The sequence below is a fragment of the Corvus moneduloides genome, chromosome 2, assembly GCF_009650955.1.
Source record: "Corvus moneduloides isolate bCorMon1 chromosome 2, bCorMon1.pri, whole genome shotgun sequence".
NCBI lineage: Eukaryota > Metazoa > Chordata > Aves > Passeriformes > Corvidae > Corvus > Corvus moneduloides.
The window spans coordinates 113,163,140-113,188,569 of NC_045477.1; the positions used below are offsets into that span (position 1 = coordinate 113,163,140).

The following is a 25,430-nucleotide window of genomic DNA, read 5'->3' on the forward strand; positions in this document are numbered from 1 at the left end:
CACCAAGGGAGTGGACACTTTCTAAGGCTTTGAGGAATGCTTGAACCTTAGCAACGGGAGTAGGTTCTCCAATACAGGGATCAGCTCTGGCTGTGAACAAGATTCCTTGGAATGGACTTGGGGACAACACACTGGGTGCAGTAAGCTGAACTCAGTATGTGCTAGAGGACAAGGCAAAACACCTGCAGTAGGTGAGAGCACTGTACAGGACAGGAGTACAGTAGGTGAGGGCACACAGCTAGAGACACCCAGCTGGGCTGGGAATAAGGAGGATCCCTATTTCAGGACAGGATAGCACTGTGAATAGAGTTGAACTACAGAGGTAGTTGCAGCCAGAACAAGTAGATCCTGTCTATACAGATATTCAGCAGGCCTAATTCAAACCAAACAGAGCAACCTCCATCTTCTTCATACGGCACACAAGGAGAAAAAAAAATCAAGCAATTAAAAATACAAAAATTACTGTTGTTCTTTAAAAGAAATACTTTAGATGAGAGCATGTCATATGCAGCAAATATTCAGAAAATACCTTATGTGTCACATTGTAAAGTCCTAGCATCTTTGTGTCCCTCCATACTATAACAATCTCCTTAAAATCCAAAAGCAATAAATACCTCCTGAGTAGTGTTTATTATAACCTAGAATTGCCCAGATATAAACTGAATAAACATAAAAAACCTTCATGGATCTAGTCTGCTGCCTCAGAAAATTGGACCAAAAATGGCCCTGATCACACTCCAACGTGTACTTGAAAGTATATAAAGGGACATGACCTGTATCTACTGCATCATAAGTTGCACTTTTGTAGACAAGGATATTGACAGTTTCAGCACAGAAAATTAATTGTTAAATCACAGAAAACTGACTTTTGTACTTTGAGTTCAAAACTAACTGATAATTTTGAGAATTCTTATAGATAAAAACCAAGAAGTCATCATGTAAAATGTATATACCACACTACTAGTGTGGTACATATATTTAGTAGCCACAGACACAAGCTATAATATTGTTGAGCTACTATATACTCACTCATGATTTACAGTCTGATAGCTGTTCTCCTTTGCTGTATGAGAAAGAAGCATTTAATCTATCTTAGAAGGCAAATTCACTTAAAGTGAAATGCAGTTTTCCAACAGAATAAAATTCAGTCATTCATACAATTCTTACGAGGGCATGTAGGAATTATGCTTGCATTTTTTGTAAGTCTACAATTCTTAACTTCAGAAGACTTTAAAAATTAAAACATACTACAAAATACTGATGGGAGTACTACATGTGTTGGTTTTGAATAAGCACTGTAAAGTTAATGTACACAATTCATGCGACTTCAAACAAGTTGGTGATTCTAAAATTAATTTGCATGTCCAACAGGAGCAGGTTCTTATATAATATATAAGCGCTATCCTTTCCTTCTCAAACTTTAATTAAAACATAAAGCTTCTTCTTCTCTAAGTAACATGTTTCAATAGCAGTTTAGCAATGTTATTGCACATAGAATATACTCTAAATAGCATTTATATGTGGGACTACCAACAATGTGGTCCAAACATGCATAGTGATTTGGGCATAGATGGAATGTACTTACCTGATGGAATAAAAAGAAAGAGATAATGTGTATATAGATATATTAAGTTTGTAATTATGGGGATAGAAAAATTTAGCCTACATTGACACCTTCACAGTCATCAGTTTTAGGAAGCAAGCCCTGGTCTCCACACCAAGATGTACAGAACAGTTTGCATCCACCTAAAGTGAATTGTCTCTGTCCACATGCAAAACACTTGGCCTGGGTCTTCTCTAAGCTCCATAGCAGACCTTGAGGACCACAAAAAATTCATTTTTCTAGTTCCTGGTCCTGAAAACTTGAGATAATAACTGAAGATATATAGCAGTCTGTCTCAAGGGCCACTTCCATAGCATGACCTTGAGCATGTGTTTCATCCTATAGTGAGTGGTATAAGGACATGCAAGCTCCCAAGGGTGACAACGCTATGTCTTCTATAGACTTCTTCTAAAACTTATTCTACTATTTTTTCCACCTTAGGCACAGCTAAGTTAAATCTGGAAAGGGAAAACAGAACTGAAGAAATAATACAGAGTAAAGCAGAGCATCATCAGACTTGTGCGTCAACTGAGGGGAGATGAAAGAAGAGCCTGCAGCTGTACTACGGGGGATGGAATTGAAAGCCTCTTACAAGCCTGTGGCTATACTCTGTGAATTCTTTCTTTTTTCTCCTTGTGTAAGAATAAATGTATTTCTTTATCTTCAGTGCTCACATTCTATATTATGTACAACGTCCTTCCACTATGAAGACAAGCAACATAAAGTTAAGGTGAAAAACCTGAAATGTGGGATCACTGACTTTCACTGACATTTCTTCTATGTGCAGTTCGGAAAATCTGTGGGGATTGTCACCTGATAGAACTCTCCTTCTCATGGCAAAGGCATAAAGTATCTGCAGAATGCTATGCTTATTAGATACGACAACATTTTCCATGTTTGCTGAAATGCTGTATGATAGCAGAATCGCCACTTACTGCGGTCAGTAATTATTGTCCGGGCCTCTTGATTGCTTGTCTTGTTTTTTAGATTTTGTGCTGCAGTTATTAGTTCATCCAGTTGGGGACGTCTTTGCTCCAGATCCTGTAGTATTGCCTAGTTGAACACAAATACAAAAATAAAATAAAGAAAAAAGCATAAAGAGCTCTTGGGAAGACCACATATAGGGACTTTTTTTGTGTGAACTTGATTTAAAGAAAAAAGATTGTTTGCTGTTTCAAATAATACAAAGAATTTGGTCTAGACCTTCTAAATATTGTTCTTATTAATTTAAAAATACCAGGTATAACTTGCACTAATAATTTTAAAATAACCTGTAAAACTAGGTAAAAAATAGCAATTATTCTACATTTTTAACACATCAAATTATGCAGGATGTGCTATTCTCCTCAATAAAGCTATATAGAAGGACACTATTTTTCTGTATTATCTGATATTTTACTGTGTATTTTAAAAAGAAGATATAAGGGTTTACATTCTTGCCAGATTAGGCAGGCTTTTCCTATTAGCTCATGAAGTCTGATAAATTATGTTTATTTTTTAATATTTCAAGACTGTTTAATTATTATCTATTGGCTAAAAGCCATTGTAAGACTGCTAGTGCCACTTTTCTCTGTCCTCACTTCTTACCTAGCAGAAAAATAATTAACACTCACAATAATTTATATGTTATTCAAATCAATATATAAAGCCAAGACAATCTGACTAGAAAGTAAGAAGTGGATTTAGAGTTTCTCAGGGGGAAAAAGATGAGCTTCATGGTATTTAGAAGGCAATAAAAACTAAAATACAATAGCTTTAGATAAAATGAAAATGAAAACTCAAGGAAAGTAAGGCATATAAAATTTATGCATATATTTAACTTCTTGTGAAGGATTAGGGAAGAGCAAACAAGGAATCAGCACAATCATTTCTCTCATGAGAAGCATCCAAGTACGTATTTAAAAGACATTGACCAAATTCAGACACTTCAGCTCCCTATTGTGTAGTTTCTAGAAAAGATGCTCATTAAATTTCCCAGTCGTAGGAGTTGAAAGTAGCAGTATTTATTACAAAACTATGAAAAAATTACTTTTTTTCTGCCTACAACTTTTAGTCATCAGAACAGAACAGCGTGCTGTCAGATAGTTAATAGGTACACTTTAACAAATATCAAGCTGGCAAAAAAGGCCAGAGAAGGATTTCTACTTTTCAGGCTGGTTACATGGACACTGGTTAGATAACCTGTTAGCATTCTCACCTGGCTGTTGATAAAGCACCTGGGGTATTTTATTGTCTTAAGAGTCATCTGTCCTTAAAATGCTTTTCTTCTAAAGAATCATACTTGATTTTGAAAAGCTGTTATTCACTGACTGTTCTGGATAGAAAAGACCTGTGAGTCTGGTCGTAAATTTGACCCTCCAACTTCAGACTACAGTTGCATAATTTTCACCAAGTTGAAGGTTCCAAATAAAGACCTAATACTGTTTTCTGTTCAATAAGATTAACAAAAGAGCATAAGAATATAGTTTCCAGTAACTACAGCATGTACTATCAAAAGCAAACTAAAAGCTCCACAGAGTTTCACTTTGTTCAGTTAAAAACTCTTCAGGAAAAAAGGTAATTTTTAAGATATACCTCTAGCAACACCCTGTGAAATTCCTGCCTTTACTTTCTGTAACAGTTCTTTGAAAATCTATTATAACTGGCTTTCTAAAGTCATACCCAAAAGTTTGGATGGTATTTTTTCACTTGTATACTGATTGAATTGCATACAGAGACATGCAGCTAAAACAGCAGCTTGCATAATTAAGCAAAAAAGAAATTTCTCATTAGAAGTCTCTCCTTAGAAAGAGAAATAAAATCTACTGATGCAGTTACTATCTCTAGATATCTATGTGCCTTCTAAACTCCATTTTCTAAGAAGACAAGTTAATGAGTGACATGAATTTTACAATAGGAAAAGCAGTCGCAGTCCAGCCGAATGACATCTGTATTACACGTATTGCCAAAATGGACGGTGCAGAAGGAACACTGAAACACACACAACAGGCTCAGATAATTCTGTGCCTTCCAAACTAGTATTTCCCTTTCTCTCTCCTTCCCTACCTAGAGAATCTTCAGAAGAGGAAAAGCAAATTAAGTCATTCTAAGGTCTTATGCTGACAGTGACTCTCTTCCCTAAAGTTTCCTAAATATAATTTTATACTGGAATATTCAAATAGAATGATTTATCTGATCAAGCCTGAGTCTCCAACTAGACATTAAATGCTGTGTTTGTATCACAAAGGAAAGCTGCTGTTATATGAAATCCAGTAAGAAATGAAGCACTAGGTAAGGACAGCTCAGAAAGGATTTGCCCTGTACCAAAATGAGGGAATAGAGCTGATCTGTGCCCAAGGGCTCACAGAAGGATTTACCTCCAAGACCCATCTGAAATTCCTGAACTGGACATTCAGGAAAACTAGAAATGCCTCTTAAAAATGAGTCTTGCTAGTTCTGCAGTTCGCTTGGGGACAAAACAAAACCCTGTATGGATTGTGTGGACAGCCTTCCCTCTGCCATTTAAAGTGAATAAAATTATTTTCTGCTGGATGCACAAGAGCATTTTATTGAAAGGTCCAGAAGGACACCCTTAAACTCTTAACACTATAAACAGGTCTGAAGATTCTTAGACCTTTCATAAGACAATAATACATAATTATAAAACAGATCTCTTTTCTTACCCTTAGAAAAAGTGGCATTTCTCAAATAAACATATTTTTTCCTTGATTTAATACAAAGTGTCTGGGAAATTTACCCAAGAAATGTCCTATTTTATTCAGTAGAATTTTATCAATTAGAATTACAAAATTTTTACTATGTTTATTGGTCTAGTTTTACCAACTTGTAAGATCTTAAAGAATTAGCAAATACATGTTCCACATGGTACCGACAGTGTATGTACCAAAGCCCGATGGAAACATGGATAAAAGTAGCTACTAAAACACATAATTCCTAAGTCTTCCTGTGATCCTGTAGCATGAAAATAAACAATAACACTTGAGCTCCACTTAAGGTGTTATCATATTCAGAAAAATATTCTGTGACTGGCTAAACTGATCATACAAGTTGATTTTGTGGGTTAATAAATATACAGTTAATTATGCTAGGAAGAGCAGTGCTTTGAAGAATAGAAACTAAAAGACCACTAAATATGATTTTTGGGAAAAATAAAAATTGAATAGCTTTAAAGTATTAGCTGAATGATCTAAAAGAAATGAATAAAAACCCCAAAAACCAAAATCAGAAGTAATTAATGTCTGGAGATAGTTTAAAAAACTTTTATGAATTCAGCCAAGTATTTAAGGTTGTAAAACTGGATCCTCAACAGAAAACTAAGTGGAAACTATTAGAAGCTACTGTTACAACAACCACAGGAATAAAAACTCATTAATAGTGGCACCCTGGTGGAGGCACAGCAGATGCAACAGACCAGATGTCTCTGATTTGGAATGTCAGCACACGGAAACAAATGTGCTATATAAAAATAGGTAGTACAGAAATGAAAGTTATAATTAAATTACTTTCAAAATAAATGAAACAGAAATCTATCCAATCCCCATTAGGTCACCAAAAGCACAAAGACTTAGGGAGTCAGTTAAACTAAAAGTTGTGAGGTTTTTAATAAATTCTTTTGCATACAATTTGTCTCTACCAACACTTTTCTAGTGCTCTGTAAAGGTACAGTAATATATTCTCCAGAGCATTAGAGAACACATTTCATTCAAGAAATTTTGTTTAATTATAAATGTAACTCCATACGAGTAGGTCAACAGTGAAGGACCATTGACATGCATGGTTGTACAAACACATCTTGAAACCCCAAAAGAGCTTTTCTTTTTTTTCCATGTATCTATGAATGCTAACATAATGATGCTTGGTGATAGCACAGTAATGCATGATAATGAGCAATGAGATACAGTCATCCAACCTACCTAGAGTTTGTTAGAAAATGATGCTATTCACTTTTAACAATTTTTCCACATTTGCAGACAGCAGCTGCTCAAAAGAAAAATCCAATTTTCAGGTTCCTAACTTTTATGATTTTTGTATACAAAATGGGTGTTGAGGTATGGAACAAATTGTTCAAGTCACCAACTGAAATAACTTGCATAAAAATTGCTAAATTTTCTTTTTAAATTGCTAAAAAAATAAACTGAAAAACTGGAACAGGTGAAGTGTGACAAATTCTTGGTGGGACTGCAAGGTTTGACACTGACAATTAAAATATTTTCTAGCTTTGTAAGGTACAGCATGCTACAGCTTGCATATTTGTGACTCTGGCCATACGAATTTCTATAAAAGGATCTTTAAATCTATCCAGTCTTTTTAAATTTTTTTTTTTTTTTCTTGACTGTATGGAAAGTTTTATCAAAATGGAATAGCTGAATTCCAGTACGGTACCAAGATTTACACATTTGACTAATCATTTACTAGTGCTGATTATGGGTGTTCACTCTTTAATATCTGAAGAAACTTTTCTCACACCAAAGCCAGGACTTTTCATCTGTCTTTGCTGAATTCAAACATATCAACAAGAGTTAAGGTTGCTGCTTACATGCTCCCAGTCAAATATAGTTTGTTATCTATTTTATACGAAGTATAAAAACGCTAATAGTGAGTGACCCAAAAAAATTATGTTTGGGCAAAAAGGCAATTTAGAAAAGATTTTCCATGTTAAGAGCAAACTGGAAGCACTTTTTGTCATTAACAACCCATGGCTGAAGACCACAACTGTTTGGGATGATTTGTTTTGGTTCACTCCCAACCTTGTTTAATGAAATGAACCAGTGAACCACAGGAGCACAAGTGGATGATTAATATGACAATGTAAGGGAGAAGGAAGATATATTTCTTATCCTATGAAGCTTTTTGCTCTTCCCAGCTAACTCACCATGATATCCTCAGGAAAAGCATAATTCCATTAAATAGTTGTTGAGGAAATTATTTGCTTTTCTTTTGGAAAACTTTAGACTCTAAGCCTTAAATTTAAACAAAAAATGAACGATAACTTCCAAAATGTATAGTCAAGACAACTTTTACTTAAAACAACTAAGTTTCTTCTGGCTGATTTGCTCTCTAAATATAATGTGTTATATACACACACCTAGAAAGAGAGAAAGCTTTGGAAAAAACTTGCTAACAATTTCAGAAAATGCAGATATGCAACACCTACAATTCATTTGCATAATAAAATTGGCTTTGTTAAGATATTCCTCCCAAACACAATTTGAATTTGTTTTCTTGTCACTAAGCAGGAAGAGAGTATGAGAGAAAATGGTCATTTACATACCCTCTATATTTAAACATAAAATTATGAAACAATGAAAGCAATATAATGCAGTGGAGTTTTCTCTTTTGAAACAACTTTTCTTTTGACTATTAACTATTTTGTGTTTTCCCCCCAAAGCATGGAAAATTTTAGGAAATATAAAGAGCAAGTGTAACTATTTAGTAATGTTTATAGCTGATTGGTGCCTGTCAGTGAAATCAGAACTTTAACAGACCGGTCACTATGAATTTGTTTTTTCCTGAGTGCTTTATGCAGTGCAAGTTTTCCTAAGCATGTACTTTTATGTCCACTTAGGGCAACCTCAAGAACTGCCTCAGCAGCTCTCATTGCTGTCTAAGTGAATATATCAGCTCCATCAGTGATGCTGTGGGAAAGCCACCAGTGACAGCTTACCAGCTGCTGCATGAGATGCATGAAGAAGCACCATAGACGTTTTGTGTGCTTTTTTGTGACACTCATTCAGTTATGTTGGTGCCACTGTAAATGTTCCTTTATGACTTAGAAAGTCCAGTTCATGCTGGGAAGTTATGACAGCAAAGCATGCAACACTCTCTTGATGCACACTAGTCAAACCAAACAGAATGGGGAGTACTTAATTTGAGTCTCCATGTGTTGACCAAAAAGGATGGTGATGGCAAGGTGATGGTGAAAAGTAAGGTGATGGTGATGGTGGGGAGCTGGGATAACTCTCATCCTTCCTCTCAGCCTGCTCCCCATTTGTCTGTAGGAGAGGACTTTGGAAGCGGATCAAGAGGATCGAACCATCAGCAGCTTGCTCATTATAACTGAGATGCCTTGATGGACCGCACTGGAGTCCATCCAGCAGACAGGATGGAGAAGATGCAGAGGAGATTAGAAAAAGATTGGAAAAGATTACAGTTTAACATGGCTTGTGAATGAATCATTCTGCAATAAAAAGAATTTGCTCTATTATAGCCATTGCCAGGAAAAAAAAGAAATAAAGCTAAAGATGTATCTGTAACAAGTAGAACAACATTTAAAGATTTGGGTGTTTGGCTATAATGAGATCCCTTCAACTAGAACACAGTGATAAATCACATATAAGAACTCAAGACTGGAACAGGATTAAAGCTCTAACAGTAAATCTGAGTAAACGTGAACTGTGTATGGAATTACAGCCTCTTGACCCCAAACAATGTGGCTGTCCAATACTACTTTTTCTTGCAGTAAAGTATGAGCATTTAAACTATCAGGCAAAACTATTCCAGGGTATCTGATGTCCTTCCATCCCACTAAATAACTTAATGGATGGGAATCGGTGTTAGGAGCTACAGAACTTCCCCCGTTTCTGTATCAGTCAGCAGAACTGAAATCTCTCAGTGTAGAGCTGCTATTTGTAGAATGTGAATTTGCAAAATTTACTACTTTACTTCTTTTTTATAACTAATGGTTTTTCAAATTAAGGGTTTCTCCTATCCACTTAACAAATGTGTATTACCAATAACACTGAGGGCAGATGTTCTGTTTTTCAAGGGTTCATCTTTAGTCTTTTCTTTACTGTTTTTTTCAGATGATGTACTTGTCAATGAACTTCAAAAGCAATGTTATCAGTTCTTTGTGACATTTTTGACAAAAGGAAAATAGTATTGAGTAAACATAATTTTTTATTATGAATATAAACAAAACAAACAGATTTTTTTAAATTTTTTTAAAATTTAAGAAAATAACCGACATTTGTGGAGAAGGAAAGCTAATAGCTTGACTAAAGATGCTCCACAAATTATCCAATTTTACAGAGAAATGATTAGATTGAATCAATTTTAACTTCGTAAAAAAACCCCACAGAATGACTTCCTCAGTTTCTACTAGATCCCCTGGAAATCTGTGATTACTTTTATTGGAAGGTTTCTCCAGTAACAGCAAGTGAATAACAATTAAGGAGAATAAAATGGATTGTCACAACATAAGTTTCCAGGGAAGTTTTCCTTTAGTACCTTAGGAAACTAGATATTTTTCTCAAGAAAAATGTAAAGTGAAGAAAGAGGATTTAATCTGGTTTGTTTGGCTTTGCTTTTGTAAAAAAGAACAAATACTGTTGCATAATTTTTTCTTACAGTGAACTTAATATTATTTGGCTCTGTGTGTGGAGGTAGGTGGCAGGGAAAAGGGAAGGTGTTTCTTATTTACCCTATCTGATAAGAAATGTTGGAAAAAACTTTAACCTACACCTAGTAACTTGGATCTTTATTCATATTTTGTCATGCCAAAAGATGAGAACCATATGAAGTTACAAGACTAGCTTTTTTCCTTAAACCTTTCTGGTATATTTAGAAAGGTTTTACTCTCAGAACTACACTTCTGCCTTTATTTTTGTTTTCATTTTTCTTGGGTTTTCTTTGGTTGTGCTTGTTTCTTTGTTTGATTTACTTCAAGTTTTTGTTCCTCCACATTTTTGTTACTATGTACTTAATTACAGTCAACAATAACACAGAAGACAAGGTAGAAACCTGAAAAATTCTGATGTTCCTATTTCATTAACAGAAAAGGAAGGAAGGAAGTGTATGTATAGCTCACTCAGCCTTTTCCCATCAGAGGGATGCTCCAGTCCCTTAATCATCTTTCTTGCCTCCCACTTTACCCACTCCAGGAGCCCCATGTCTCTCTTGTACTGAGGAGTCCAGAACTGGACCCAGCACTCCAGATACACCTCACAAGGGCTGAGTGAAGGGGCAGGATCATCCCCCTTGACCTGCTGGCAATGCTCTTCCTAAGGCACCCCAGGATACCCTTGCCTTCTTGGCCACAAGGGCACACACCGAAAGCAGGTGTGTCACTGACTGGATGGATGCCTTCTCCTCTGGAAAATATATATAAGGGAACAGGAATAGGCAGCACCTCTCTGTCCTGTTCCAGTGAACACCTTTTGAAATGCTGGTGGAGAACACCCATCAGATTAAAGGACACATTCACAAGAGGCAGATGAAGGAGGGCTTACTGCAAAGATGAGTACTGGATTTTAAATTTCTACAGAATAGGTTGGAAGGGCTTCTACTCACAGGCAGAAGCCAAACAAAAGGGGCACAGCAAACAGCACTATTGCAGAGCTGCACAGCTGGGCAGGAGTGTCAAGGCTGCACTGCATCTATGTTATGTAATTATGCCTCATTTTAGACTTTTCTGGTGCTGCCCCTTCTTTAGTATATCTTGCTGCGGAGGATAGATTTGCTCCTGCTAAAACCTACTAAGATGTTTTTCTGATTAATACAATAATTATGAACTATGGAAACAGTAGCATTGAAAAGGTATATTGGCTGGAAATTGAAGACAGTAAAATTTAAACAGAAAAGATGCAAATTCTTATAGTCAGTACACTTAAATACAGAGCAAATGACTAAGGAATATAAGAGACTATTAACAGAACTGTGTAATTTAAAAAATTTTTTTTTTAATGGACACAATTTGGAAGAGTAGGAAAAGGAATCTCTATGTAAAATCCTATGGAGTGGTTTCATATAAGTATATGAGCATACTTGTCTTTCTGACCTTGAAATCTATAATTTTGTGAGACATTAAAAAGAAACAGTTGAGCTCCCCTATAATGCCAGTTTCTCTGAGATGAATTTTCAACACCTTTTTCCTCAAATCAGTATCTGTCTTACTTGGTACCCCTCCCTCACACAGATATAATTTAAATATATTTAATCAATTTAGGACTGACAGCAGTGTTTAAGCATAAAGTTAAGCAAAAAAATGGAGATATTTCTTGTTCAGACAAGTAGAACTCTTACTATGAACAGTTACTGTATTTCATCTGTAAACATTGCTTGGGGCAGAAAGTACAGATGTTGATTAGCAGCTTGCAGAGTAGCCACAAAATGCTACGCCAGGGGAAGAAAAATTAGCATTTTTCTGTTTCAGAAAACACAGTTTATTATCCGAATGACAATTTCAGAAATGTATCTGATAGAAATAGAAAAGAAAGAATCACTGATAAAGTAGATTGACACTACAATAATAAAAGCAGGGAAAACCAATTTGCTTTGCATGTTCATTCATGTATACACACATGGTGATACATGAGTAGGTATAGATATGGATTTTACAGTGGGCCTTTGCAATAAGAGAGATGGAGCCAAATGAATAAAATTCCAAAACTAATGACCTTCCTCTGATTTCTATTCTGTAACTGAGGAGTAACTGAGGCCAGAGGGGCAATGAGCTTGAGTACCACAATCTGCTCAAAACAGAGGAAGAGGGTTTCTTGAGATAATACAACACACTTATAAATACAGTAAATGTTCCTGACAATATTGAAAGTCAAAATGAAAATATTCTTCTCTGTTATCTTTGTTTGGAAATGCTGACTTTTTTTCCACAAACAAGATTTTCTAGGCATTGGAAACTGTTGTTTTCTGGCTGCAATTCCCTTGCTCTGGAGGAACAGAACTTGTTTTTTAGCCACTCAGCTTTTTCCTGGGACACTGGAATGAAAGTAGGTATGAAACTGTACCTTGCAGTGTATTTTTATTTACACTTCGTTCCTGTTATGTTTGTAAAGTACAAACATTTTATAGACAAAGTATTTCCACAGTTCCAGAAAGAAATAAACTTGTCGCCAGGTTTTTGCTCGACTGTTCTCACGTGCTTGCTCTCCCATGTACTACAGAGATGAACCTCAGCTTAACAACAAACTATACTGCACACTGCCTTGTGTAAAAAATCCTGACCGCATTCATAAATTCACTGTATGCAGTTCCATAATAGTGTCAGTCAGGCTGGAAAATAACTGAAGATGGAAAGACTGTACATCATCCCTTTTTCTAGAGCTGGTTTTCAACAGGACAGGCTTTTTTTTTTTTTTTTAATTCACAGACTGCAACTCCTAAACCAAGGCTTATGGCACTGGCTGCTAACAACTCACTAGTAAAAAGTGGTCATCTTTATCAGTTAATCCAACTTGATTTTCAGGTTTTCACTCAATAGTAACTTTTCCAATGCCAGTAAGGTGTTTTTCATATTAGTAGCATTGACACATAATTTGACATGAAGCACAATACAGAGAGATACATAAAATTTTGGAATAATAATTTTCAAGTATTACATACCTGACAATTTGGCCTTATCTGATATGTGATATTTTCACTTTTTATGCACTAAATTAGGAAGGTGCAAGAAAATGTCATACTGTATAGAGGCTTATCTGAGGATTGATGCAGTCAGTTCTCCAGGGTGGAGAACCCAAATTAACTGGGAGGCTGCTATGATGCATCTGGACCCTGTCTCCCGCTCTCCCCCTCCCTGTTACCATAACAAAGTCAGTTACTGAAAGGCCATATTGGGAGGTGGAAACAAGAGCTCTCAAATGTGTTATATTTTTAAAAATTAATGATTTGTATCTCCCTATGGAAATGCTAGATTGTGACAAGCAGTTCTTCAAGAGCTGAATCCTGGAAGGACTCCAGACTGAGGTCACTGTTTTTTTTGCAAATAGCAGCCGGCAAAACTGGGAGGTATTTTACAGTCTATGGAACTGAAAAATGTATCTATCTTGGCAATTTTTTCTTATTCAACTTTCTGACCTTATTTCTTTTCTCTTGAAAATTATCACATATACATATGCAGACAAACTCCTTTCCAGAGGCTTTTTCCACCAGACAGAAAAAGTAAGAGTTATTTTTCTTGAGAGCTACATTTGAAAGCAATTTTTTTTGTCAGCTATTAATTATTAACAAAAGAAAACTGAGTTTAGGAATCTACCATTTCTTTTGCTTCTACTTTACCCTCCAGAGTATCCTTCTAAATACTTTCATTCCAAGCACTAGAAAATGCAAAGATGTAAATTGTAGCCACGTCCAAGGGATTTGAAGAACTCTCTAGAAACATGGGCTGAAACAAGAATAAGCAACTGCATCAAGAAATAAAGGAGAAATATTACACATAAGACTGAACAGATGCCATTATCCTGTAGTGCTGATGAACCAGCTAAAAGCAACATCAGTTTATTTATCCATGACAGCATAATATATTCTGGTTAAAAACAAAATAAACCAAACAAGCTTAGGAGATGTGCCTCAGCATGTCTTTAAACTCTGTATCAGCTGTTTCCTCAGGAAGGGTCTCCAGGGCTATGGAGATGCCACTGGTTGACCATTTCTAGTAGGTGCAGTAGTGGCACTGATGCCACCATGCCAGCTTACACCCATGGCTTTCCTTTTGGTCTCAGCCTCTGCCTTGTGCGAAGAAAGGTCAGAGGACAGGTGTAACAGGGACACAGCTCTAAGGAAAAGGAACAGAAGCAAACTGCCACTGGAAATGAGAAATGGCTGGGCTGCCTTACTGAAGATGGGTAGATGGGGAATGGAGGATGGCAGTTGTTGGTGTACAGATAGCTGAAGTTACACATTTTCATTTTGATTAAGGTGAAATTGAGAGAGAATGCCAAAGAAGTGCAACCCTAATAGCAGCAGTGTAGGGCATTAATGTAGTAATAGAGAAGACGTGTAGTCAGAAATTTTTCTTTTTTTTTCCTAAACAAATTCCCAACAGTGGAATAGCTGCTGTGATACCATATCTTCTTAGTCTGTATGCCAGGTTGTAGGTTAACGTGTATAAAAGGATGTTTTAACTTCTTTGAATATGACCCCTATGTTTCTTCAAAACAAAACAAAAATAACCCAAACTCAAATGTAGTTCTGAAAAACTGCAAAGACTGTAATCAGTTTTAAAATTTTAGCTTCCCTTCAAATTTTAATTACTCGCTGCTGCAGATGTGCAGGCATTAAGAGATAACAAATAATTGTAAAAGATTCACCATGTATGCCAAGGTTGTTCTCTGGAGGGTTGGTGGTTTACTGTTTTCTAATGTCACCTTAGATCAAAGGAAAATGTTTCAAACTGTCTTCCACAGGCTAAGACATTGCATATGGAAATCAGATTGTACAAGTTACTATCTTGGAGGAATGTTCCCTACTATAAACAACTAAAGTCACATAAGAGATACATTAGGAGAGTTTTCTATACTCGCACACAATTGCAGAGGATTTCTGGCTGAGGGCATGTTTATTGAATTAACTCCAAATTGAATCTCTGTCCACAGATTAACAATCCCTCAAACCCTAAAAAGCCACAAAGCATACTCATTATTCATACCGAACAAAAAAAACCCAGCAAAAAATAAAAGCAGAAACTGCCACAGCAGCACCAACCCAAGAGCTTAGGTGCCCAGACTCTGGTGTACCACCGAAAATGGATGCACATTCCCTCCTGGGAGAGTGCACTGTAGTTTCTGGACAGCTCTATCCATCCTGCTTCCTGAACCATTCACCTCTCACCTGCCTAGGAAGGCAACTGCTTCAGACTGACCACAAGGCAGGTGTATGAAGGGTGGGGAACAGGAATGAGTGGGAACAGCAGGGTAGAGGCTTGAGATGGAAGGATTGGAGGTATAGGAAAAGCAGTGGTATGAAAGAGAGGAGCTAACTGATATTTGAGATGCATACTCCAGAAAGACAAACAATCCTCAATTACCTATGGATGAGTTAGCCCCAATTCTGGACTAAATACAACACAGGGAAGAGGCTCTACAGCTGATCAGGTAAAGAACTAGCTTAGGTCAGAGAGACTTAACTAATGCACACAGAGCGTGGTGTGAACACAGCTGTGTGATTTCTGGGGCCAGCTCAGCAGTACAGAGCCTTTCAGAACAGCCTGAGTTAATGAGACCTGATGAGTCTCACCTGACTGAATATAGAACCACTTACCTGTTGCTGCATCTGCTCCCCAGCTTTATCTCAAGTAAAACAGCTGCAGTGAGCCTGTCTGTAATCAAGACACAGTATTGCAGGACTACAACATCTGTGTATGTATGTGTGTGCACAGCAGAGAAAGAGATCAGAGTCAAGTCTCCATTGCTGCATACTCCATGTATTTCTTTAAAAAGGCACAGCTGGTTTGGAACAAATTCATGGAGCAGCCTGAGGATACCTGTACTAACTTTCCATAATTTATTCTTGCATGTACTTCCTAGTATTCTTATTGGAAGAATGTTTTCAAATATTTGTTCTCAACCTCAAAGTCACTGCTTACTCAGGCTATTGTTCAGAATTTGCTGTTACCAATCCATCTAGCTACCTGATGATTTATTTTGATTTATTTTGATGGTGGTCTACATTACATCTTCTACTGGGAAAAAAAATATATGTATTAAAATATAGATATGTATGCACACATGCTCCCACACACATATATATATACAAGTAATATGTAACAGTAGCCAATATTTGGATAAGGACTACAGCCCATCACAGAGAGTCTAAACAGCTTTTTGTGCTATTATCCACAGTGTTTGTTATCCCCTTATGGAAACGAGTTTCAAACCTATAGCTCTTTTCTCTTTAATGTTATACAAGACAGAGATTATTTTTGCAGATGCCATAAAGTTTGCAAACTTATTTTGCCTCAACATTTTTACCTAAACAGAATAAAGCAGTCACTGAAACTTTTGAAGCGATAGTCTGAAAAAAAGGTTTGTTCTAGCACTAATACTTATGTTAACAGCTTCAAGGCAGAAGGTCTCTATGTGAAAGACAATAAACAAACAATGCTAACTTTGTTATTGGTGTGACATCATTCTAACTCAATATGAATTCTGATGTGACAGCTCATGAATTTCATCTATAATAGGAACTGGCTCAAGAAACCTCATGGGCATTAGTAGTTATATTTAAGGACCTGCAATGGATGAATAAACCTCACTTTTCAAAGAGGCATAGAAAACCACCCAGGAAATTTTAGGTGAATTATCCCTAGCTCATTTTTTAGAACACATGATTAAACAACCTTTGAGAAGGGAAAATAGTAACAAGTAATATAGCCAACCATTTATAAAGAGTAAATAATAAGCAGAAAACTGCATTTCCCTTCATCCAGAGCTGTAAGATTTACCAATAGTGACCCACAGGTAGAAGTTGTGCCTGATGCCCATAGCAAGGCTTCTAATACTGCCCATGTGATGTTACCAAAAGCAGGAAACTTGGATGTAAATGGAAATGAAACTGATTGGAAAAAAACCAAACAATATAACTTGAATACACTATATGGGAAGGCAATATCAAGTGAAGCTACATACATACAGATCTGTCCTATGCCTAATATTAATCACTCTTATTGGTTGATGGAATAGAGATTGGGTTTTTTATATTCACAATGATGCAAAACCCAACCAGCAGCAAGAACTTGAGAAGAGGAACACAATTCAAAACACTCAAAAAACCCTAAGAAATCAATAAGTCCAAAGCATTAAAATAACTAGCTGAAAAACTGGATTAGCATCAGAATGGGTAGCAAATGACTGGACAGATGGTCACTAATCTAGAAACAAGGATAGAGATTTTAAGGAGCAGGATTTGTTTACTCTAGAGAAAATTGAAGTACCACCCTTCAAGGATATGAGGTTATTGCTGAGAGAGAGTAAACTGTTCTCAATTTTCACTGTGGTGACATAATTAGCTTAAATTGAAGCAGGGGACATTAAGGTTGGAGACAAACATCTTTGACTGGCAAGGATTGCAAAGTTGTGGGAAAAAAATTCTGCAAAGATACAGAAAACAAAAAATCTTATGGAGCAGGTTAGACAGAAACTGGTCAGAAATGATCTAAGTCTAGTTGATCCTGCCTGCAAAAATCTGGACTGCACAGACTTTTAGATCTCCTTCAAGATCTTTTTATTATACTTACCCTTCATTTGTGAATAAAACAACTATTAAAACCAGCACAGAGAATAAATAGAACCCTGTGCTAATTTATAGCATCATTTTCCATAGAACTTTTAATATTGGTTTGAATAAAAACATGATCACATGCATTTATTAGAGCTAATACTCTTTCAACTTTTATTTTGATTACTTGATAACAATGAAGAAAGAACAGGAAGGATGGGAAACAGTACCTGCAGACTGTCTATAATAAGACTGCCAATAATAAGAACAATTACTAAATTATTTCTTCCTCAAAGTTAGCTTAGATATTAAAATTGGCCTCTCCTTGTCATTGTAGTTTCTTTGTAGTATGATATGTTTTATGGAATGACAGTGAAAAATGGCAGGCTAACAATTTTCTCTATTTTTATTTCTATTAAAAATGCTGGCCTCAATTTCTTAGCTAAGACATGAAGAGCTTGTTTTACTTTAGCTGACATATCTTTTCTCAGAAGTTTGGTGACAGAAAAATAGTAAGATGTGCACTGTAACATAGAGATGCAAATAATAAAGGAAAGAAAGGCTGTGTTGGTGTTGGGATCCTATTATATACTAAAAAGTACTTTAAAATAAGACAAGATTAATTACCTAATCTAAAAATTAACCCAGGAATTATATTCCAGGTCTGAAGAATAAGATGGGTCTGTAACCAGAAGTGACACAAACTCCTTGTGAGGAGGGAGATCCGAGAGGCTTTGATAGCAGGACATGTGACCATAGTGCACAGCTTCAATCCTACAGCTCCAGCACTAGGATTTGAAACTGGTGTCCCATAGCTGCCATAGTTTTTTGTTAAAAAAACTCCTGGACTTCTTTAAAGAAGCCCACAAGCATGCAGAGAAGGATGATCTAGTTCACCACCAGTTTAGGTAGGATACAGACACATATAAAGCCTTTTTTACAAAATCCTTTAGAAAAGAGTTTTAGGAAACCTGACAACATTACATAAAATGAAAATTTCACTCCTGAATGTGTATTTCATTTAAAGACAGAAGAGAGTGGGCAGGAGTATGCTGCATTATTGTAGTAACTGTTTTAGAATGAAAAAAAGTATTTCTTTTCATAGCAGGTACTGAGTATATAGAGCTTGCCCGCAGGAGGTCATGAGGGCCAAGAGAAACAGCAGTTTCAGAGAGAGATTAGACAACTTCATGAACAATAGGCTGAAAAATAGATGCTACAAGGACTCCTGATGTCCCAAATCCAAGCGCTGTGGATGCTAGTGATGGGGCAGTACAAGGGTAACATGCAGCAGAAGGCACTCAGGCTGGTACATTCTCCCTGTTCAACCTGCCCTAATGTCACCACCACAGACATTTTCCTGGGTTAGACAGAATAATGATGATTTGACTCAGTAAAGCATTTCTTATGCTCTCAAGTGTGAAAAAACCCGCTTTTAGTCCCATTTAAAACCTATTTATTCTTGTATTTGTTACAGTTCTATCAAATACAAATTATGTAACCTAAAACACTGTAAAGAACTATTGCAAATAGACAGTTATGTGAGACTCAAAATATTTGTTAAGTGCAATGTTGTCCTCATTCAAATTTATGCCAAATCCTATGCAAGATGTTTCTTTTTTTTCCTAAATTATAGGGAAATCTGTAGTGTTATAAATAGATCTTCTTTCAGTAGTAAACAGGAAGAGTTTGATTTGTTACTATGTTGGCATAATATATTATTTATATTACTAATATATATTTTCTAGCTGCTGCTAAGAAGTCTCCAAACACTTGACTTTTAGATAAATCAAGGAATTAAAAAACCTAGTAACCACAATACATATTTAAATGCTTTCCATGACTGTATCACATTCCAATTATTAGTCATCACAAATTTCCACTGAAATGAGAAGGTCTGAAAATGTTGACAAGACTGAGACAACACGAACAGTTCATCTGAGAATTCAGCTGCATCTCCCTTTAGGGAGTAAAAAGGGCATAAATTCCCTGTGTCTGAAGAGATTGCTCCCAACTGGAGCAAGGGGGAAAGGAGACCACGTCCTGACTCCTTGAATCATGTTGCAGTTGCAGCCCTTCTCAGGCAGAGCAATACAAATCTGCTCCTCACTCAGGCAGTGTGGCTTGGAAGTTTACAACATAGACCAAACCCACTGAATCAAAACCACTGATAATGCAGAAGACAAACTTCAAGAACTACAGATTTCGTAAAGCATGTTTCACAGAAGTAATAAGCATGTAAGAAGTAATAAGCATGCAAGAAGTAAGGAAAGGCTGAAAATAGATGAGTCTTTTCACCTGGCTGTTACACAGACTGGTTTCCAATCAGTCTTTTCATATTTATTCTCCCTAAATATTCAATACTGAATACTTACTGATGTTTCTTACAAACAAAATATGAGTTTCTTCCACTCTGTATTGGGAAGGACATGCACATCCTCTTATTAACAGACCTTGTTATTCCTTTTCATCACTCCTGAGCTGTGCAAAGAAGCCATTATCACCAAATTACAGTCTACAAAATGCATGGAATAAAAACTAAGGTGATTTGGATGGAGACAAAACAACACATTATATCCACAATGTATGTTGAAAGCTTTATTAAACAAAGTTGTAGGGAAAGCCACATATCTTCTTCCTCTCTTCGCTGTCACTTGATCTATTTCATATGCTCCATTACCTCTGCACAAGCCCAGGAGGTGTTTGCACGTAATAGCATTTCATTCTTGATTGAATTTAGACTGAATGATGCCTGCCTATTATGCATACATATGATTCTGCATTTTATCTCCCCTAAAAACATATTGTGAACCCCATGCAATACTTTGGGAAACATCCCTTACAGCCACATCTTTAAAAAGGCTATTTTTAGTTCCCACAGATGCAAAGACACTTTCTTAAGTTCAAGAAATTTTTCTGCAGTTCTTATTCCTGAAAGGGACATAATTATGATGCATTGTGCATGTTTGTTGTCATTTTGAAACTGTGCACCAAAGTAGCTGTTGCAAGTAGATTAATATCGGAACAGGTAACAGTCTGCTCTCTGATGGCCCAATGGTTTGGAAGTCTGAGATAACATGTCTAACATTTCAGTAGCAGGAAACATTCATTTTTGCTATGATCTGCCCCAATTTTGTGTCTATGAATAAGAATTACAAATGATTTTTTCATTATTCAGTGAGATATGCCAGGAATTTGTATTGCAGCTAAAATATGATCAAAACAATTAATACATGTTAGGTTTTTTGGGTTTCCTTTAATAGAATCTACAGTGTCTAAATAATTTTTAAAGGAATATGAAGACGGGATCCCTGCCCTGCACAGTTTACAAGCTTCTTCCTTAAGAACTCACGTAAAAAGTGTCCATAGGTTATGGGTTACCAAAATTGACAGGTATCAAAGGTAAATGAGAATACTGCAGAAAGGATGGCAAGGATAATAAAAATCTCTGCATCTGGGTGATGAAATTAGATGACTGATTTGTTAGACACTATAATTCTAATTTTTAAGAGGCAGTGGGTATAAAATCAGCAAAATTTCAAGTATGTTCTGAGGAATACACTTTGTGTCCTTGTTGTATATATTATGTTCAGCAACACACAATCTGTAAGAGTGGACCAAAAATATCTGGGAATATATTTTTAACCCAGATCTCCCCCTCTCCACTCCTTTTCCTGTAAAATCCTGTACACACAGTCTTGTCTCTTCCATTCACTTATTAAAATAACAAAACAAAGCAAAAAAAAACCTTCTACATTTTCATGGAAAATTCCAAAGTACTAAGTTTTCTCTGAATTGTAAATTGAAATTCAGTTAATATGCTTCAAAATATTACTGTATTCTCTCCCATAAGAGTGTAAATTTAACCAGATTTCTGCTACGGAGATCTTAATTTTAAATAATGTTTTGAGTCTATTTTTTTTGATGCCATTATTTTTAAGTGACAGAGTTGTTCAACCATACCAAACTTAGAAAGTGTAGTTTAAACATTAAGGATTACAGTATTGAGAAAGATCACTCTCCTAGATGTCCTCATCAAACACAAATGGACATACACAGATGTCTGCATTTTTAGAGATATTTAAGATCTATGGAATAATTTAATTGAGAGAGAGAACTGGATATTAACAAATATTAAAAAGTACACCAGAGTATTTTCCTGGATCATTGGTAATGGGCCAGACAGAATTGTGGCTGCATATCTTAAAAAAAATCTTACATTTCTTGATGAATTTCTCATGAAAAGTAGCTTTCTACCCTGATGTGGACACTTAAGTTTATCTAAAAGCTTCTAAAAATGAAAGTTCTTATCAAACATAATAGAAAGAAATTGTTCTGAGAAAATGCTCTATAGTTATTTCCATCTTTCCCTACCCAAACTTACTTTACTTCAGCGCAGGTCATAAAATTAGAACTAAAAACTAGTTTTAACATTTAACCTTTATGCTGCTTAGCAGTTATTTCTGAATTATTTCAGTGAACCTCTTCCCAATTAGACTTTGTTTTTCTTTTTCTTTCTCTACCCAGAATACAAAACCGCTATCAGACAGAAGGAATACTAGCAGACACAATACTGGCAGCAGGTTGCTGCCCAGGAACAGTTTGCCATGGTCAACCCTTACAGGGGCTGGCATCCTCTATGATGTGTCACCTTCCTCACAGTGCATCCCTCACAGGCAAAATTCAAATAAATTTGGAAAAGAAAGGAAAAAACTACAGAGGCAGATTGAAATGAAGTCACAATGTCTCCAAGGAGAAGAATCACTAGCAAAGCGCTAAAAGGAGAAGATCATAATTTTCTGTTGAGTATTGTGAAAAAGTGCTTGTTTTCACATTATTTTTAATAATCCATTACAATTCTTTTGAAGTACAGGGAACTGAAAATGACTCCTGCTGTTCATTCTTTTCTTTCTCACACAGTACTAAAAAAGTAATCTGCTATTTATAAGGTTTTTCTGCTGAAAATGATAATTACAGTGAAAATGACTCATTATGCAATGGCAGAAGGAAAGAAGGTTGAAAATTATAATCTAATTGATGATTTACCTATCATTCAAAACAGGCTGAAGAATCATTTTTCCTATATATTGTTAAGTAGCATCCCTGAAGATCAACCCTACAGCAAAGCCTAACAATGATCATATAGCCCACGGAATTCAGAAATGGGCATACAATGAAACATGAAGTCAAGAGAACACATTTCCTGTGAACCCTACGGTGAAAAAATCCCAATTTTCTCATAATAAAAAAATAAATGCTTTGTATTCTCTGCTAAGAGGTCTCCAAAGGCTGTCCTGTTATTTTAATTAAGATTTGTGATTTTAAGATTGGCTAATGAAAAAATTTCAAAGGAATTGGGTAATGAGCACCCAAGGAAATTAAAAGTCACGTGCACAGTTCCCTTAGATTCCACTTACAATTCTGGCTTATGTATAAACCATTCTAATTATTAGAGACATACAAAATTATTAAATTCATACAAAACCTATCATAATTAAGCGAAATAGATTAATCACGCCTTGATAAGAACTATTGGAAAAAGTTTAATAAAAACATAGAAACCAATAAACAAAATGAACGAACATGACTGAATAGAAGCTTCAATATGAAAGATCTTCTTTAATCTCAGCATATTTAGCTAGAAAGAGTCAAAGAAAGATACTTTTAAGATACCCTTCTCAGAAGGAAAGTGATGTTTGACCTAAATACTTTTGCAGTCTAGCAGGAAGAGGAGGAGATGGGGGAGGGAAATATGGTGACATTAAATTTGTGTATACTAATCTAGATAAAAACCAAGAGCATTTCTGTGTTACAAATCTTTCTCCTTCACTGAATTTTTGCACTTCATCAATACAGACCTTTATAGAACTATGTCTTAGAGAAGACTAACAGTCTTGCAAACTTTTCCAATTCAACAGTTACATTGCTTTTCCTACCCTTTCCTCTCCACTTACATTTAATCCATCTTTCCTGTCTTCTCTTAACCATAATCACAGGTCCAGCAAGACAATTTCACCTTTTTTGCTCATGTCAAAACCATGATCTAAGTCCTGGTTGAAACTACTTTTAAATATAAAGTTTTTTCACCCACATGCACCATATCAGTATTATAATTTAAATGCACAGAATACCACTAATCCTTTTCTGTAAATACTTCTGTTTCTAAATCAATCATTACAACAATATCTGTTGTGGATTATACTGGAGGTTTGTGTAGCTCTGGAACATTCAGTACAGGTACACAGAGGTCCTATTTTTGAGCTCATAACATCAGGCCCAATATACATATTACAGTCACTGACCAGAAGGGCCATTTGGCTGTGCTCATCCTCAATTCAGATTCTGCTGCCTCCAAAGAACTTCCCTGTGACTTGTACAAAACTGCAGGGGAGATCCTCTTTAGTAAATTAATACTGAATTTACTAATTATTTTGCCTCTGAATTAGTCAAGTAATGTAAAATACAAATGCCTGAGGGAGTTGATTTTATCTACTGTCTCACAGCACTTTGATGCCAAGCTTTCACAGTTGTCATCTAGTAACCAGAGATATCATGTTGTTCCCTAGCATCCGTGTTGTTCTTTATCACATGCCTCAATGACAGGTCCAGGTAGGGGGGGGAGCCCCACCCGAAATCACACTACCAGCAAACAAGTTAATAATTTTTATGTGTTCTGATGCACCATCATTTCTTTGCAAAACACAACCACTTTGTCAGAGCTGAATCCCACATCTGAATGACATTATTGACATTATAGGAATGTGCCGCACATACCAGTTTTCTTCAGAAATATTATGCCATATGGGTCACATATGAAGGAGTAGAAGGATTTATAGTAACATTTTAAAATGTTGTCTTTGCTGATCCCAAGGCACAGTAGGAATTTAAGACACACTGATTAGATACTAGAAAGGAAAATGGTTAAATATATGTCAAAAGGTTGGACATTTACCCTAAGAAGTCATCCCACATCATGCCACCTTCAAAATTGTCTGTTTGAATAAAGGATTCCATGACATATGCAGTGAGACATCACTGGTAACTCACGATAGCCCGAGAAACGTTGTTCTTCCCACAAAGTGGAAAATGCTTAAATTCACATTCTGTTTATTATTTCTTCATTTTAACTTCGTTGCTTTTTGGTCAAAAACCTAACAGATATTTCTCTGAACAAGAAGGTGAAATAAAACAGGGTCTTTATGTTACCTCAGAACCATTTTTTCCAAAATATTAAAACCAGCTTCTACTCTAATTAGAAAAAACTGCTGATCCTAATTTTTTTTTTCCCCAAAGAAGCAAAGTGTCAAGCTGTTCTGTTAAAACATCAAAAAGGAACCACTTTTAGCATCAAGATACAGCTTTTCACTTTACCACTGATAATATTAGAATATTATTTTTCTGTAGTTTCATTTTGGGGGGTTGGGTTGGGTTTTTTTAATACTAAAACCAAATTAAACTAAAACTTGGAACTATGGCATTAAGGGGTGACAAAATAAATGGAGGAAAGAGAGAGAAATCAGGGAGTTTTTCAGTGTCCCAATGGAGTAAAATCACTGCCTTTGGTCTGGATATCCACTTATTTGTGCTAATGAGTGGTAGGGACTGGCTGTTTCACATAATAGGAAAAAGGCTTGTTTTGCAGGGTTGTGCCAAGAATCCAACTGGGGACAATCACAGAGTTGCTTCATTCCCAGTGGAACATTCTGGCTCTGTCATGTTCTCCAGCAGAAAACTGCTCCTCCACAGGGGTGGAGATGATTAAGAACAAATGGAGGTAGGTATCTACACCTGAGCTTGTGTACTGAGAGAATGAAGCCATTCCAGGAAACAATTCCCCTCACCTCACTGCATGAACCCCAGCGTGCATTCCATATTTAAC

At 36.0% G+C, this 25,430-nt stretch overlaps 1 protein-coding gene across 11 annotated transcripts in view; it reads right to left on the bottom strand.

Moving 5' to 3' along the window:
* DMD (dystrophin) overlaps window positions 1–25,430 on the bottom strand; it is a 1,179,964-nt gene that overhangs the window by 289,181 nt on the left and 865,353 nt on the right. For all 11 annotated transcript variants that reach the window (XM_032100882.1, XM_032100878.1, XM_032100881.1 and 8 more), the window contains one exon: window positions 2,539–2,656. In XM_032100882.1, the coding sequence (XP_031956773.1) occupies window positions 2,539–2,656 (118 nt within the window). The remainder of the gene's footprint in view (window positions 1–2,538; window positions 2,657–25,430) is intronic.